Source organism: Hemitrygon akajei, chromosome 7, assembly GCF_048418815.1.
Source record: "Hemitrygon akajei chromosome 7, sHemAka1.3, whole genome shotgun sequence".
NCBI classification, from domain to species: domain Eukaryota; kingdom Metazoa; phylum Chordata; class Chondrichthyes; order Myliobatiformes; family Dasyatidae; genus Hemitrygon; species Hemitrygon akajei.
Window position 1 is genome coordinate 27,411,774 of NC_133130.1, and position 16,167 is coordinate 27,427,940.

The window sequence follows — 16,167 nt, forward strand, 5'->3', positions numbered from 1 at the left end:
TGCTAACAGGCATTTGGCACCAGTTCAACCACCATATTTGCTTCTCTATCCTTGCCGCCTGTGCTGATGCAGTCTCTTTCACTACAGTTAGTGTCACAGTCTTAATTTTAATTTTGTACTGGTTAATCTTCCCTTTGATGGACAAAAGCTGATTATTGATTTCAGGAGGTGGAAACTGGACATCCATGAGCCAGCTCTCACCGAGGGATCAGAGGTGGAGAGGGTCAGCAACTTTAAATTCCGCGACGTTACCATTTCAGAGGACCTGTCCTGGAACCAACATGTAAGCGCAGTTACGAAGAAAGTACGGCAGCACCTCTACTTCCTTAGAGGTTTGCAAAGATTCAGCATGACATCTAAAACTTTGACAAACTTCTATAGATGGCGATGGAGAGTATATTGACTGGCTGCAACACAGCCTAATATGGAAATACCAATGCCCTTGAATGGAAAATCCTACAAAAAGCAGTGGACATGGCCCAGTCCATCACAGGTAAACCCCTCCCAATCATTGAGCACAGCTACTAGGAGTGTTGTTGCAGGAAAGCAGCATCCATTCTCAGGCAACCCCACCATCTAGGCCATGCTCTCTTCTCATTGCTGCCGTCAGGAAGGTACAGGAGCCTCAAAACACCCAGTTCAGGAAAAGTTACTACCCCTCAAACATCAAGTTCTTGAGCTATCGGGGATAACTTCACTCAATTTCACTTGCCTCATCACTGAAAATTTCCACAACCTGTGTACTCACTTCAAGGACTCTTCATCTCATGTTCTTGATATTTATTGTTTATTTATTATTATTACTTCTTTCTATTTGTATTTGCACAGTTTGTTGTCTTTTGCACTCAGATCGTATGCCTAGTTGATGTGCTTTTTTCATTGATTCTATTATAGTTATTGGATTTATGGAGTATGACCACAAGGTAGTGAATCTCAGGATTGTATACGGTGACATATACAGTATGTACTTTGATAATAAAGTTACTTTGAACTTTGAAGTTATGATTGAAGTTGGCTTTCAAGCCATCGAGGGAGGAAATTGTTGAGTAAGTTCAATCAGAGCCAAAGAACTTCACAGCACTGAAGAACACTATTCAAGCCTATTCTGTTTGTGCTACCTCTTTGATGGAAGTCATTCCATTAGCTTATTTGCAATCTCAGAGACAAATCCTGTTATGCTTCTTTAAGTAATTACATACTTCCCTCTGTAACCAATCTTGAATGTATGAATTGTTTAATTAAAACTAGAATCAAAATTCAAAATAAAGAAGTTAAAAATGTGGAAGATAAAAGAGAAAAGTCACAGTTCAGGCTGGTACGACCTTCAGACATTCAGCAGAGTCAGGGTCAGCAATGATTCCTGGAATATCCTCAGTAAACTAGAAAGTTATGCTCAACTGTAAAGATGTGCAACATTCCAACAACACTGTCATTACACAGAGGGTTGACCACAGTTAGTTATTCTCTGCACACTACCTCACATTTCAAATTGTTTATCACATCCCTTGGTCTTGATGTTATACAGAAATAAATCATCCAGCCCTACTCTAACTGGGAACAAGTACTGTTGAACAAATAGCCACCGTGGAGATGATCAACAGATTTGGTGTCGGACTCCTTTAGCACATCTCAGGAAAGTGGTAGTTGTGATCTCACCTGGAACTTCTCCAAGTAGTTCTGTGCTGCTGAAGTTGAAGTGCCGTGGATACAAAAGACTAGTGGTGTTTCTTTTGGTTTTCCTTTAAAAGATGCAGTAGTCTCATTCTCACTCCTTGTATCAAACTACAGTAGTCTTCTGCATAAAGCCTTTTGCCTGTCTCTGGATGGTCACAGAAATGGATTGCTTACCTCTTTGTTCAGGGGATACCAGAAGGGAAGAAAGATAACTAAAAAAAAAGCTGGGTCCAATATAATGTTTGAAAACTGACCACCAAGATTGAGTAGTAAAGTAAAAGTTCTCTGGAAATATAATGAAGTTTTGAGAGTTGAAATAATTTTAATTATGCATAATGTTTATTTGTAATATTGCAGGAAGCCCAGATAATAGGTGATTAATAAATCAAAATCACCTGGCTACTGATTTTTACTGTACAGGTAGTATATGTATATTTTCAGAATCACTATCACAATCAGGTTTAATACCACTGGCATATGTCATGAAATTTGTTGTTTTGCAGCAGCAGTACAACACAATTCATAATAATGATAAACTACAAATTACAATAAGAATATATATATATATATATAATGAATTAAATAAGTAATGCAAGAGTGAGCAAAAACAGTGAGGTAGTGTACATAGGTTCATTGTCTATTCAGGAATCTGCTGGTGGCGGGGAAGAACCTGTTTCTGAAATGTTGAGTGTGTGTCTTCAAGGCTCCTGTACCTCCTCCTTGCTGGTAGCAATGAGGACATGTCTGGGTAATGGGGGTCCTTAATGATGGATGCAGCTTTTTTAAGGTATGGCCTTTTGAAGATGTCCTTGCTGCTGGGGAAGCTAGTGCTGGTTGTGTTTACAACTTTCTGCAGCATTTTCCAATACTGTGCAGTGGCCTCTCATTCCCAGACGGTGATGCAACCAGTTAGAATGCTCTGCACGGTACATCTGTATAAGTTTGCTAGAGTCTTTGGTGAAATACCAAGTCTCCTCAAACTCCTGATGAAATATCGACACTGGTGTGCCTTCTTTGCAACTGCATCAGTATGTTGGGTCCAGGATAGATCTTCAGAGATGTTGACACCCAGGAATTTGAAACTGCTCACCCTTTCCAGTGCTGATCCCTTGATGAGGACTAGTGTGTGTTGCCTTGACTTTCCCTTCCTGAGGTCCACAATCAATTCATTGGTCTTACTTATATTGAGTACAAGGTTGTTGTGACACCTCTCAACTAGCTGATGTATCTCACTCCTGTATGCCTCCTCATCGCCATTTGAAACTCTGCGAATAGTTGTCATTAGCAAATTTTCCGACGACATTTGAGCTGTGCCTAACCACACAGTTGTGGGTGCAGAGAGAGTAGAACAATGGGCTAAGCATATATCCTTAAGGTGTATCAGTGTTGATTGTCAGTGAGCAGATGTTACTTTTGACCTACACTGACTGTGGCCTCCTAATGAGGAGATCAATAATCCTGTTTCAGAAGGAGGTACAGAGACCCAGGCTTTGGAGTTTGCTGATTAGTGGTGAGGGTATGATGGTGTTGAACGCCAAGCTATAGTCAATAATCATTATCCTGACGTAGGAATTGCTATTGTCCAGGTGGTCCAAGGCTGGATGGGGAGCCAGTGAGATTGCATCCATTGTAGACCTATTGCAGTGATAGGCAAATTATTTAAAATAATTTTATGAATATAGGGATGTGGTACCATTGTGGTGATAAGTGGATTATTGATCTAAGTTCACTTCCAACTAGGGGAAGTGAGGAATTTAAACGTAAGTGGTTAAATAATTTTAGAAGTATAGAAAAGATAATGTCGATAACAGTGAAATGATGAAGCAACTGTCAAAAAAATCTCACTGACCAATATTTTTCAGGGCACAACATTTACTGTTCTTGCGTGGTCTTCACTTATGTGACCCATTACCTACAGTTACATTCTTGACTCCTGATGGCCCCCTGAAATGATTCAACAAACCATTCAATTTAGGAGTAATTTGAGATGCACAATGAATGTCCACATAGTAAGCAAGACTCACATTATGTAAATGAATAATTTAAATTTTGTTGGCAAAGACAGCAACATAGTTCTCAATCAATTTTGGATTTCAGTTAACATGATGTGAACACACATATGACATTAGTCTTGTGCAATGTCAAATGGATCAATGAGCTGCTGAGTGCTAACCTCGTAACAGTGGGGGTTTCTGGCACATAACCACGAGGAACTCTGAAATTTGCAGCTGTTGTCTTGGCCTGTGCGCACATCAGCTTTGCTATTAAACAATACCAGTTATTATCAGAGTGCAGTGAACCTTTTAACCCTTTACCATCAGTGGACAACCACTTCTTCAGCTGAAACCATTTCTGTAGCCGGGGTGAAGAGTTAAACAAAATCATTGAGTATGAGAGTGCATTGACCTGGATTCTTTGTGTTTACATGATCCAGTAAACATGTCTGATTAGTTATTGTTGTACATAGCTAGGGGCAAAAAAATCATATTTTTTGGCTCTCTTTGTTTAACTATATTTTAATCATGGATTTTATGATTAAAATATGAACTAGTTAAGCAAATGTATAGAAAAAATCACTGAAAGAGCTGTCTACATGCTCGGGTTCTTAATTAAATTCATTTTTCTCCCAACGTTGGTTAGAATATATTAGACATAAATGCAACAAAGTCTGCAGATGCTGGAAGTCCAAAGCAAGGCACACAAAATGCTGAAGGAATACATCAGGTCTGGCAGAACCTATGGAAATGAATAGATAGTCGATGCTTCAGGTCGAGACCCTGAGAAGGAAGGGGAAAGATGCCAAAATAAAAAGATGGGGTGAGGGCATGTGTGGAAGGAGGCTAACCAGAAGGTGATAGGTGAGGCTAGGTGTGTGGGAAAGGTCAAGGGCTGGAGAAGAAGGAATCTGCTGTGGTAGTGGGTCTGGGTGAGCACATGGTCGAAGAGCAGGCAGACTCACATTTATTAACCAAATGTAGAGATGAACAAGGGATAAAAGACTCTCTTTGCCACATCATTCTGCATATGGTGGGAATTTATTCCGATGATTGCTTTGGAGGAGCTGACAAGCAGTGCAAAATGTCTACAAGATCCTTCCAGAAGAAAAGAGCATCAACTCAAGTGACGCGCATAAGTGATTATTTTTGCAGGCAGATACTACTTGAAGATCTACGTCACAACTGCACAGGATCAGGTGAAGGCCATTGATAATGTTCTTCAGAGCTTGGATGATAGTAAGTTTGGAGGACTGAAAACAATGAGTGGCAAACTCATCAGTCTATACTCTCCTTTGAGTAGAATCCATCTTAAAGTAACAGGAGATTGGCATTGGAAAAATGAATGATAAAGTGCAGAAAACTTCAAAATGAGGATAACTAAGAGAGACAAATGAATAGGAAGGAAAATGAAGGATATGAATCATACACAGGAGGATATTTAGTTTAAATTAGCATCAAGATTGGTGCAACATCGTGGGCCAAATGGCCCAACCATTTTCTATGTTGTATTAAATAAGTAATTGAAGTAAGTAATTTGATCCAAAAACTTGCTCCAGTATTCAACCCACTGTCCCATACTCTCCTCATATCCCTCAACTACCTTGTAGTTCATGGGCCTGTCAAAACAGCTTTATGTATATTCAATGACTTTATCTCCACAATTCTCCAAAGTAGAGAGTACCAGAGTCAGAACCCTCTGAAAAGAAATCCTTTCTCATCTGCCTTAAATAAGTATCTCTTATTCTGAAACTACACTTAATTCTGGATACTCTCACTGGGTGGAACATCGTAGCAGAAGACTAAAAAGCTCACAGGAATGGAGGAAACGAATTTTCAGGGAAAACTTACATAATCAGTAAAATGGATGTATGAATAGGAACAGGGCTCTTGAAGTGAATGTGGGGCCAATGGAGAATAAGGATGGTGAATAAATAATACCTATGGACTCACTTTCAAGGACTTTACAACTCATGTTCTTGATATTTATTTATTATTATTGTTTTTTCCTTTTGTATTTACACAGTTTGTTGTCTTTTACACATTGGCTGTCTGCCTTTGTGTTGTTTTTTTATTGATTCTTCATATTTACCATGAATGCCAAAAAGAAAATATGATGATATATTTGCAATTTGATAATACATTTACTTTAAACTTTGATTAGAGAAATCTAAAATGCAGATTATTTCAATGGAGACATCCTGTGAAGGAGGGATCTTGGTCATCTTGTGCAAGAATTACAAAAAGCTAGAAGGTCCAAAATGTAGTTAAAGCAAATAATTTGTCATTTGTTCCAAAGGTATTGAAGTTTAAAAATGTGGTTTTGTTAATAGTTGAATGGGGTGCTGGTGAAGCCTCACTTGGAATATTGCACAGAGTTTGGTCCCCCTCAGCTACAAAAACCATAGCAAAACTGAAGGCAAGGCTAAAGGCAACTCCTACGATGAGAGGATTGTCCAACTAAGAGACACCAAATAGCTTTGGCCTTAGAGTTTAGAAGAATAAAGGGTGACCTTATTCAAACATATAAGACATTCAGGGGACTGAATCACAAAAGGCTGGTTTGCAGGTGCAGCAGGCTATCAAGAAGGCAAATGGATATTTTGGCCTACATTGCTAGAGGGATCGAATTTAAGAGCAGGAGGTTATGCTGCAACTGTACAGATGACTGGTGAGGCTGCACTTGGAGTACTGCATGTAGTTCTGGTCTCCTTACTTGAGGAAGGATATACTGGCTTTGGAGGCAGTGCAGAGAAGGTTGATTCTAGAAATGAGGGCGTAGGACTATGAGGAGAGATTGAGTCACCTAGGAGTGTAGTCAATGCAATTCAAAAGAATGAGAGGAGATCTTATAGAAACATATAAAATTATGAAAGGGATAGATAAGATAAAGGCAGGAAAATTGTTTCCACTAGTAGGTGAGACTAGATCTAGGGGACATAGCCTCAAGATTCGGGGGAGTAGATTTAGGGCGGAGATGAGAAGGAACTGCTTTTTCCAGAGTGGTGAATCTGTGGAATTCTCTGTCCAATGAAGCAGTGGATATATTTACATCAGTAAATATATTTAAATCAAGGTTGGATAGATTTTTGTATAGTAGGGGAATGAAGGGTTATGGGGAAAAGGTAGGATGGTGGAGATGAGTCCATGGCCAGATCAGCCTGGTCTTATTGAATGGTGGAGCAGGCTCGACTGGCCAGATGGCCTACTCCTGCTCCTATTTCTTATGTTCTTAACAGGGTAGAGGTTGGGATGTTTTCACAAGTGGTAATCCTGAACTTAAACGTGGCATCTTACTGTATTTATTCCACGTACACTTGAAAAAAGATAGTGTTAGACAGATCATTTTAATGGAGTGCCAAGTTCACAACTACGCTAATTTACTAATACCACAGCAGTTTGCTATTTTGGTTCCCACTTTATTGGTCAATATAACTGTTATGCAAAACAAAACAAATTATCTTTAACATATTCACAACAGGTTGAATTTGCTTCTGTCATAGTTGATCCAGTTTTTCCCAAAAATCTGATTTATGTATATTGATGCCAAATATATCAAACTTATATCCATAGTACAAAATACAGAACATATTTATAGACATATTTTAGTATTTTAAATAATCTCCACCTTTTCTTGAAAATCTCTGAACAAAAGTATCAACTGTACAGTTCATTTCTCATAACAGATAAGTTAGACTTTTATAGGTGATATTTACAGTGACAACCCACTCTACAATGAATTCAACCAGATATCATAATCAGACATGACAAATCATAGCTGAATACCTGAAGGATTACCAAACATAATGCATGGATACCCTGGTTTCAGAAACAGCTAAAACAGACTAGACTTCCCACTAATGATCTGTCTGCTTAAGCTAGTGGAAGACTGCAGTGTCTCCAAAATAACAATTCTGAAGTTTCTTAACACTGATATCACTAATCATATCCTTTGCTTAATAAACAGATTCACAGGATAAAAATGATTTTCCAAAAATGAATTGAGATTTCATAGCCATGGCCATGCTGAAGCCTTCATTGGTGACATCATGTCAATCTTGTAGCACTAGTTACAAATATTCTCTGTGAAATTCATTTGCAAGCAGGAAAACTAACAATCTGAACTGAACAACTGTAGTGTTTATAACCAAAGGCTTTGGGGCCACTTGCTGAAGTCACCCAAAACGTGAAATTATTCCAAAACTTTTCATTGAATGCCCTTCTGTACACTATTGCTCCCTATATTGGTATGATTTCAGATCTCATCCAGACCATCAGATGGGCAACAGCAAAAGAGTTGTCAGTGCTCTGACAGCTTACTTAGCCTGACGGTCAGATATAAAGCTTATAAGCAGGTCCTCATGGCCTGCCCAGCCAAAAACTATACACTTAGCCAAATATTTAGTTTGATTTTGAAAAGCACTTGGAGAAGAATATATGATTTAAGGAGCAGGCACGTGAAATAAAACAAATTTGATGTAACAGGCCCAAAATACATTCTCCACAGTTAAAATATTTTATTCAGTTGCCCTTTGTAAGAGGAATCAACTTGTTGAAATCTGTTGAAATAGGTCTTCACATCATGTAGGACTATGCTACACCAATTATCTGAACTGGTTGACATGTCCTTGAGTACCTGTTGGGTATTTGTTTGGAATGTTAATCAATGTAGATCTGAATCCCTGAGTCATTCCAGTTCCTGGCCTTCCCATACCATGATTAAAAGCACTTCCATATGCAGCAACTCCATAGTTGAGTCCTAAACCATAAGGTCGAGTTGATGGAGCTGTTGGAAGGATAACTGGGTTGATGTTCTTGCCCGGTGTGTTGAAGGAGAATTCAGGAGGGGGGCTGGTTGGTTTTGTTGGTGTCGAGGTGATGGGGTTCATGTCTCCCAGAGGCCTTACAGCTGAAACTGGTGCATTAATATTGTCCAGTGGGTTCAATATGTTGCTTGGGATTGATGCTGTAACTAACGATGGCCTAACCCAATCATCCTTAAAAATCTGAACTGTTAAGGTTTTAACAAGTGCGGATAGGCGATTGGTCACGTGAGCCAACACTAATTGTTCGTTTGCATCTCTCCTAATCCGTACATGTATAGAACCAACCTGAAGAGAGAAAAGCAAAAAAAATCTTTTACCACGATATGACGTAATTACATAGCATTGTAAGCATTGTAATCCATATTACAAATCAATAATGAAAACAAATTCTGAAAAATAAATTCCACGTATTGTAAACCAAGGTTTTCAGCAAATGATATAATTTAAAATCCAGTTTAAAGGTGAGAAACTTGGGTCAAAAGCTCATCGCCTAAACTCGCAATGGTACAAAAACAGAGTTGGTTAAAGTGTACTGGGAGAATAGATAAAAGGGTGAGTTGCTGGCCAGCTATGGCAGATTTTTAGAGACATCTTTGCTAAGACTTAAGTATATAGCAGTGAGTAAAAAAGAATATCTGTGACTAGCAAAAGTATTTAAATATAGTATTAGATTGAAAGGAAAGATAGAATTCTATTTTAAAAATTAGCTTTATTTGATTTATTTATTTAGAGATACAGAGAGGAATAGGCCCTTCTGGCCCTTTGAGCCACGTCGCCCAGCACTCCCTGATTTAACCCTAGCTTAATCATTAGACAAATTACAATGACCAATTAACCTACTAACCGGTACATCTTTGGACTATGGGAGGAAACCAGAAGATCTGGAGAAAACCCAAACCCATCTGCAGGACGTAGACTCCTTACAACTGATGTCGAAATTGAACTCTGAACTCTGATGCCCTGAGCTGTAAAAGGGTTGCTAATTGCTAAGCAACCGTGATGCGGTATATTTTTCACTTGTACATTGAAATACACAGTGAAATGTATTGAACAACACAGTCCATGAAGTGCTGGGGCAGGGCACAAGTATGATCACTTAGCATGCCCACAACTTACTAACCCTAATCTATACGTCCTTGGAATGTGCGAAGAAACTGCAGCACCTAGAAGAAACCCACAGAGTCTTGAGGACAATCTATGAACTTCCTACAGATACAAAATCTCCCTGGAATCTGGAAAGGTGACAGTGTAAAACTTTTGTAAAACTTGTAAAACTACAAATTTAATGTCTCCTTCAAGAAATGAGGGAGACAAAAAGCAGGAGCCTATAGGCCAGTTAGCCAACCATCTATCATTGGGACATGCTGGAATTCATTATTTAGTAGCTAATAACATAACCTAATATAATCAAGCAGAGTCAATGTGGATTTATGAAAGGGATATACTATCAATCTAATTACCTGAAATTCTATGAGGATATAATAAATGGGATGGATAAAGGGGAATCTGTACATGTAGAATATTTGGACTTCCAGAAGGAATTCTATGAGGTGCAACATAATAGGTGACTGCACAAAACTTGAGCACAGAGGGATGAGGACAAATACTATTATAGATAGGAGAGAAGTGAAAGTCAAAAGAGAGCTGGGATAAATGTGTCATTTTTAGATTGGTAAACAATAACTTGTGGAGCATTATAGTGATCAGTGCTGGGACGTCACGATTAATAATCTGTTTTGACTTGCAGCCAAAGGTGCTGCTGATGTAAAGACAGGTGGGTTAGCAAGCTGGGGGCTGAGGACAAAAAGAGCTTGCAGGGGATTCAGATTGGTGAGAAGAGATGAATAGAACAGTTGGCTGGCAGGTACAAGTCATCGTTAGGTAGATTAATGGAATGTTGGTTTATATTACAAGGAGCAGGTTAAGTTTGGATGCAAATTTACAGGGTGTTTGTGAGACCATACTGGAGTATTGCTAACAATTTTGACTCCCAAAATGAAGGAAAGATATAACTGCACTGAAGGCAGTGCAGAGAAAATTCAGTTTATTGATTTCTGTGATGAGGGGATGTATGATGAAGGGTTGAGTCTATATTCAATAGAGTTTAGAGGAATGGGAGGTGATCGTATTGAAGTTAACAAGATACTGCAAGGGACTGATAGGGTGTCAGAGAGATTGAGAGGATGTATAGAAATACAGAGTTAAGGGACATAATAAGAATAAGAGATTGACCATTTAAGACAGAGATGAGAGTTTTTTTTCTATCAAAAGATGATGAAACCTTGTAATTCTTTACCACAGAACAACTGGCAATGGGCTCATTGAATATATTCAAGGTGGAAAATGACACACACTTAAGCTATAGTGGGGAAAGCCGATAACGGAAATTTTAATTAAGATTGAATGGGGCACAATCTTACTGAATGTTGGTTAAACTCAAGGAGCCTACTGTGTCTATTCCTACTCCAGTTTCTTAGGAGCGTGAAAGGTTTCAGATGGAATACTTCAAAGGAAGTTTACTATGTTGGTCCCCTTGATTAAAATTTAGTAACAAAAATTTACTTGTTGATACTTGTGCAAATCACGAAATGGTACAAACCATTGCCAATATATTGAAGTAGGATGGACGAGGCCTGAGATTTTACGAGGAAAATAGGTAGTTGTTTCCCTCTGCATATGGGAAATTAAGAATCCTTGCAAATTAAATCTGCATGAGAAATGTGACTCAGTGGACAAAATAGTGGCAAAAATACAAGAGGGGAAAGAGTAAAAAACTGAAGAGAGAACCTGACTCTCAAGCCAAAATCCTCAAACTGTACAATTTTAGCAGCTTAAGCTTTTAGCTTGAGCTATGTTCGATTGTACCATTCTTCCATTTATTTATCTCCATATATAGTCTATTTCACTGACAGAATTACCTTCCATTTACAAAAAATAGGTACATTTAAATAGCATCTTTCATGCATCACAACATCTCAAATTACTTTAATGGCCAATACTTCTGAGCGTAGTTACTGCTGTAAAATCTCACATGATTATGTCTAGACAACTGGCTTCCTTTAAAGAAAGTGATGTTGAATGGAGATATATGCAGTAGTGAGAAACGGTATTCTATATGTTTGGCCATGAGATTTTTTTTTACCGGCTGGAGAATTGAACTAGGCGCTTTATAAAATATCTAATCAAAAGGATTGACACCTTGACAATGCTGCACTTCTTTAGTTCTTAGCAACGTCTAAAATTCATTTGGACAGGTGCATTAATATTATTTTCAGAATTTCTATTCTTGACAATTACTTTGAACCAGGAGGAGTACCCATATATGTGAAAGCATTGTAGAGAGTGATATTTAAGTGTTAATCACTATTGTGGTCAGTGACTTGGATGTTAATTGAAACTGACGACAACCTTTCAAAACTGGACTCATTTCAAGTTTTAGTCTACAGATAAAATCATCCTGCCCAACAATCCTGAACCATCCAGCTGATCCATGACAGACCACAGAAGAAAGCTCCAGCTGTTCAGCATAGAAGTCATTAGGAATGACCATTGTTTATACTGTTGTAATCCTTAAATCCAGATCTTAGTGAAGCACATTAAATACTATAATCTGGAGCACTCACACATTACTTGATTGAATAAAAATTCTACAAAGATGCATTCTGCAATCAAGTTTCAGGCTTTTCAACTATCATATAAAAGTGAATTAGATGTGACATGGCCAAAAGAAATTGTATGATCATCGAAGTGTGCCTGTTGGCCATTGTTAGAATTAGTATGTCACTTCTTGATTGGTTTGCCTTTATTTTTAAAACTGACGGGCCAAAACTGAGTCTAAATGTTCAGGACATCAGGAGTAAAACAAATGACGCAAGTCACCACTAATGCGGTGACTATATGAATCAGAAGTGTACACTGGATGGGATATTTGAAAATTTAAAGGCAACAAAGATGAAAAGATGAATATTATTTCTAAAATCCAATGCTCTATTCTGCCAAGAAACTAAAAAGCATAGGTTTATGTTTCTGCTCCTATATGCAGTGACATTAAACTTTAAAGTTTCTGCATAAGAAGACCTTGCCAGTCTTCTACACTAATTGTTCTATTAGTGTAAAAAAACTGGCAAATACAGTGGGATATAGATCAGTTCAGTATGGGGTGAGAAACGGTAGATGGATTTTAACCTGGCTAAATGTGAAGTGTTGAACCTTGGTAGCTCAAATGTAAAGAGACAGTACACTGAACTTAAGGGTCTTGCCTTTAACAATGTTGATGAGCAGGGGGATTGTGTGGTCCAAGTTTTAGGTCCCTGAAAGTGGCTGCACAGGCTGATGGGGTGGTTATAAAGGCATGTAGCATACTTGCCTTATTAGTTGAAGCAGTGAGTTCAAAAGTCAGGAAGTTATGTTGCGGCTTTATAAAACTCTAGTTACACAGTATCTGGAGTATTGCATACAGTTCAGGCCGCCCTATTATAGGAAAGGATATTGAGGCTTTGGAGAATGTGCAGATGAGGTTTACCAGAATGCTGCCTGGTTTAGAGGGCATGTGCTATAATGAGAGGTTAGACAAACTTGTTTATTTTTCTCTGGAGCAGTGGAGGCTGAAGGAAGATCTGTTAGAGGTTTATAAGATTCTGAGAGGTGTGGAGCAAGGAGACAGACAGTATCTTCTTCCCAAGGCAGAAATGTTCTATATCAGAGGGTGTGCATTTAAGGCTGGGGGGCAAGTTGGAAGGAGATGTAAGGGGCAAAATTTTGTGTGGCTAGGCACTGATCAAATATCATCTATAAATTTGCTTACGATACAACCATTGTTAGTAGAGTCTCAGGTGGTGACGAGAGGGCATACAAGAGTGAGATATGCCAACTAGTGAAGTGGTGTCGCAGCAACAACCTTGCACTCAACGTCAGTAAGACGAAAGAGCTGATTGTGGATTTCCGGAAGGGTAAGACGAAGGAACACATACCAATCCTCATTGAGGGATCAGAAGAGGAGAGAGTGAGAAGTTTCAAGTTCCTGGGTGTCAAGATCTCTGAGGATCTAACCTGATCCCAACATATTGATGTAGTTATAAAGAAGATCCTGAGAAGCAGGATTTATGAGCATTTGGAGAGATATAATCTGATTAAGGGATAGTCAGCATGGCTTTGTCAAGGGCAGGTCATGCCTTATGGACCTGACTGAATTCTTTGAGGATGTAACAAAGCACATTGATGAAGGTAGAGCAGTGGATTTCAGTAAGACATTTGATAAGGTTCCCCATGCCATGCTCATTCAGAAAGTAATGAGGCATGGGATCCAAGGAGACCTCGTTTTGTGGATCCAGAATTGGCTTGACCACAGAAAGCAAAGGGTGGTTGTGGATGGCTCATATTCTGCATGGAGGACGGTGACAGTGATGTTCCGCAGGGATCTGTTCTTGGGCCCCTCCTCTTTGTGATTTTTATAAATGACCTGGATGTGGAAGTAGAAGGGTGGGATAGTAAGTTTGCAGATGATACAAAAGTTGGGGGTGTTTGGATAATTTGGAGTGTTGTCAGAGGTTACAGCGGGACATCGATGTGCAGAACTGGGCTGAGAAGTGGCAGATGGAGTTCAACCTAAGTGTGAAGTGGGTCATTTCGGTAGGTCAAATTTGAAGACAGAATATGGAGGATCAGCGAGATCTTGGAGTTCAGGTTCAGCTGCTGCGCAGGTTGACATTTTCCTCTTCCTAGGTGAATACAAATAACTCCAGAGATCTGTGCCCCTCTACTCACTCCGAGGGTAAGTCCTACTTGGACAGCTCAAATAATTAGAACATTAGATAATTAGAAAACCACGACTGTCAGTAGTGATCTCTTTGCGTTTAATCAACCCACAAGCTCTTATCCCTATTCAACATGAATACTGCATTTGGTCTTGTTTCTTTGGGGGCAACAGTTAGAAAGGGTGATATCAAATTAGTTGCCTGTTTCATCTCAATTTCAATTACTTTAACTTCAAAGAGAAAAATAGTGGATGCAATATTGGCTGTTTCCAACGTTGGCCAAATAAAATAAATAATAGCCCCCTCCCACTTCCTTTATGCAGTTTTTAAGTGGGATTTCAAAAGGTGACTTAAAAAGTTTTAACCACTGAATTTCCTCATATGTCTCATTAAAAAACCTAAGAAGAAATTATACTGAGTTATAAGAGTCATTTTAAGCATGGGAAGTTTTCATAAACAGCAAAAAGAAAATAATTATTCTGTAATTATTAAGCACTCTTCTGGAAGAAACCATTTTCTTGCAACACCAACTCCTTGATAATTCATGAGATATAGGTAAAAATGAACAACCTGAAACTTTTTTTTTCAAGAGTAGTTTAACCCACACACTTAAAAACTCAAGCTATCGGTACATTTTTGAAAGGTTCAATAAGTCTCTTTATTGGGCTGATTTAATGTTTTAAAATCTCAGTGATATTCCTGCCCTGAAAGAACTTGCTACTCCCACAAATTAAAGATTTAAGGAGCTCAAACACACTGACTATATATAGCATCATATCGATATACTTTCATAAGGAATATTACAGTTCTAAGTTTACACAGATCATTGATTCAGCCTTTCAGATTAGTGCAATGGTTAAAAAGCTCATTCCCCATGACTAAGAAAATGGTTTCGACTAATAGTTGAAAACTAAATAAATAGTTAAGTAATTTGGACATTAATCCAGTGATTAAATTACAAAAGAGCTTTCAACAGAGTTCAGTTTACTGATTATACGTATCCTCATGTGATATTTCAGAATCAGAATCAAGTTTAATATCACCAGCAAATGTCGTGAACTTTGTTAACTTTGCAGCAGCAGTACAATGAAATATATGATACTAGAGGGGAAAAAACCTGTGAATTACAGTAAGAGTGTGTGTATATATATTTTTTCCACATTGTCCAGTCTCATCCATTTATGGTTTGTTCTGGTAGCCAATTTCAAGTCAAGTCACTTTTTAATTGTCATTTCGACCATAAACTGCTGGTACAGTACACAGTAAAAATGAGACAATGTTTTTCAGGACCATGGTGCTACATGAAACAGTACAAAAACTACACTGAACTACGTAAACCAACACAAAAACTACACTAGACTACAGACCTACCCAGGACTGCATAAAGTATACAGAACAGTGCATTACAATAAATAATAAACAATAGGCACAGCAGAGAGCAGTAGGTTGGTAATCCAATGGCTTGAGGGAAAATCTGTTACATAAGTAAACAGCTGAACGACGGTGTCTGGGGATTTCGTCCGTTTCTGTACTCCCGCCGAGTATTTTGTTGCCACAGATGTAGTCCAATTTAATGTCCATTGGAGAGCAGAATGGACGGGAGAGCCAGCCGGCTAGGGTTTACATTTTTCCTGGCACAGACTCCTGTCCACTTGCCTCGCCTCCGCTTCCTCGCACACTGATTATGACGTCCCCACTTCCGGTCACCGGCATCAGGCGACTCCGAGGACTGCAGGCCCAATTCCCTCAGCAAGCCGAGGTTGCGCAATCTAACCAGCGAATTTTCATGAAGGTTTGTTTTTGGGTGATCTCTTTGTTGTAGCAGTATCTGGCGATGGTAGATAGTTGCTCTGTTATCCATTGCCCTAAACCCTAAAGTAGCACCTGATCCGAAAGGCCGCTGCTGCCGTATCCCATGCC

General features: G+C 38.8%; 1 protein-coding gene across 2 annotated transcripts in view; it reads right to left on the minus strand.

Moving 5' to 3' along the window:
- slc30a6 (solute carrier family 30 member 6) overlaps positions 1-16,167 on the minus strand; it is a 174,064-nt gene that overhangs the window by 38,774 nt on the left and 119,123 nt on the right. Inside the window, exon 15 of one of the 2 annotated variants that reach the window (XM_073050546.1) lies at positions 7,067-8,779. The exons of the other annotated variant lie outside the window; for it this stretch is intronic. Coding sequence (XP_072906647.1) covers positions 8,273-8,779 — 507 coding nt within the window. The 3' untranslated portion in view covers positions 7,067-8,272. Of the gene's footprint in view, positions 1-7,066; positions 8,780-16,167 lie in introns of those variants that run through there. 2 annotated transcript variants of the gene reach the window in all.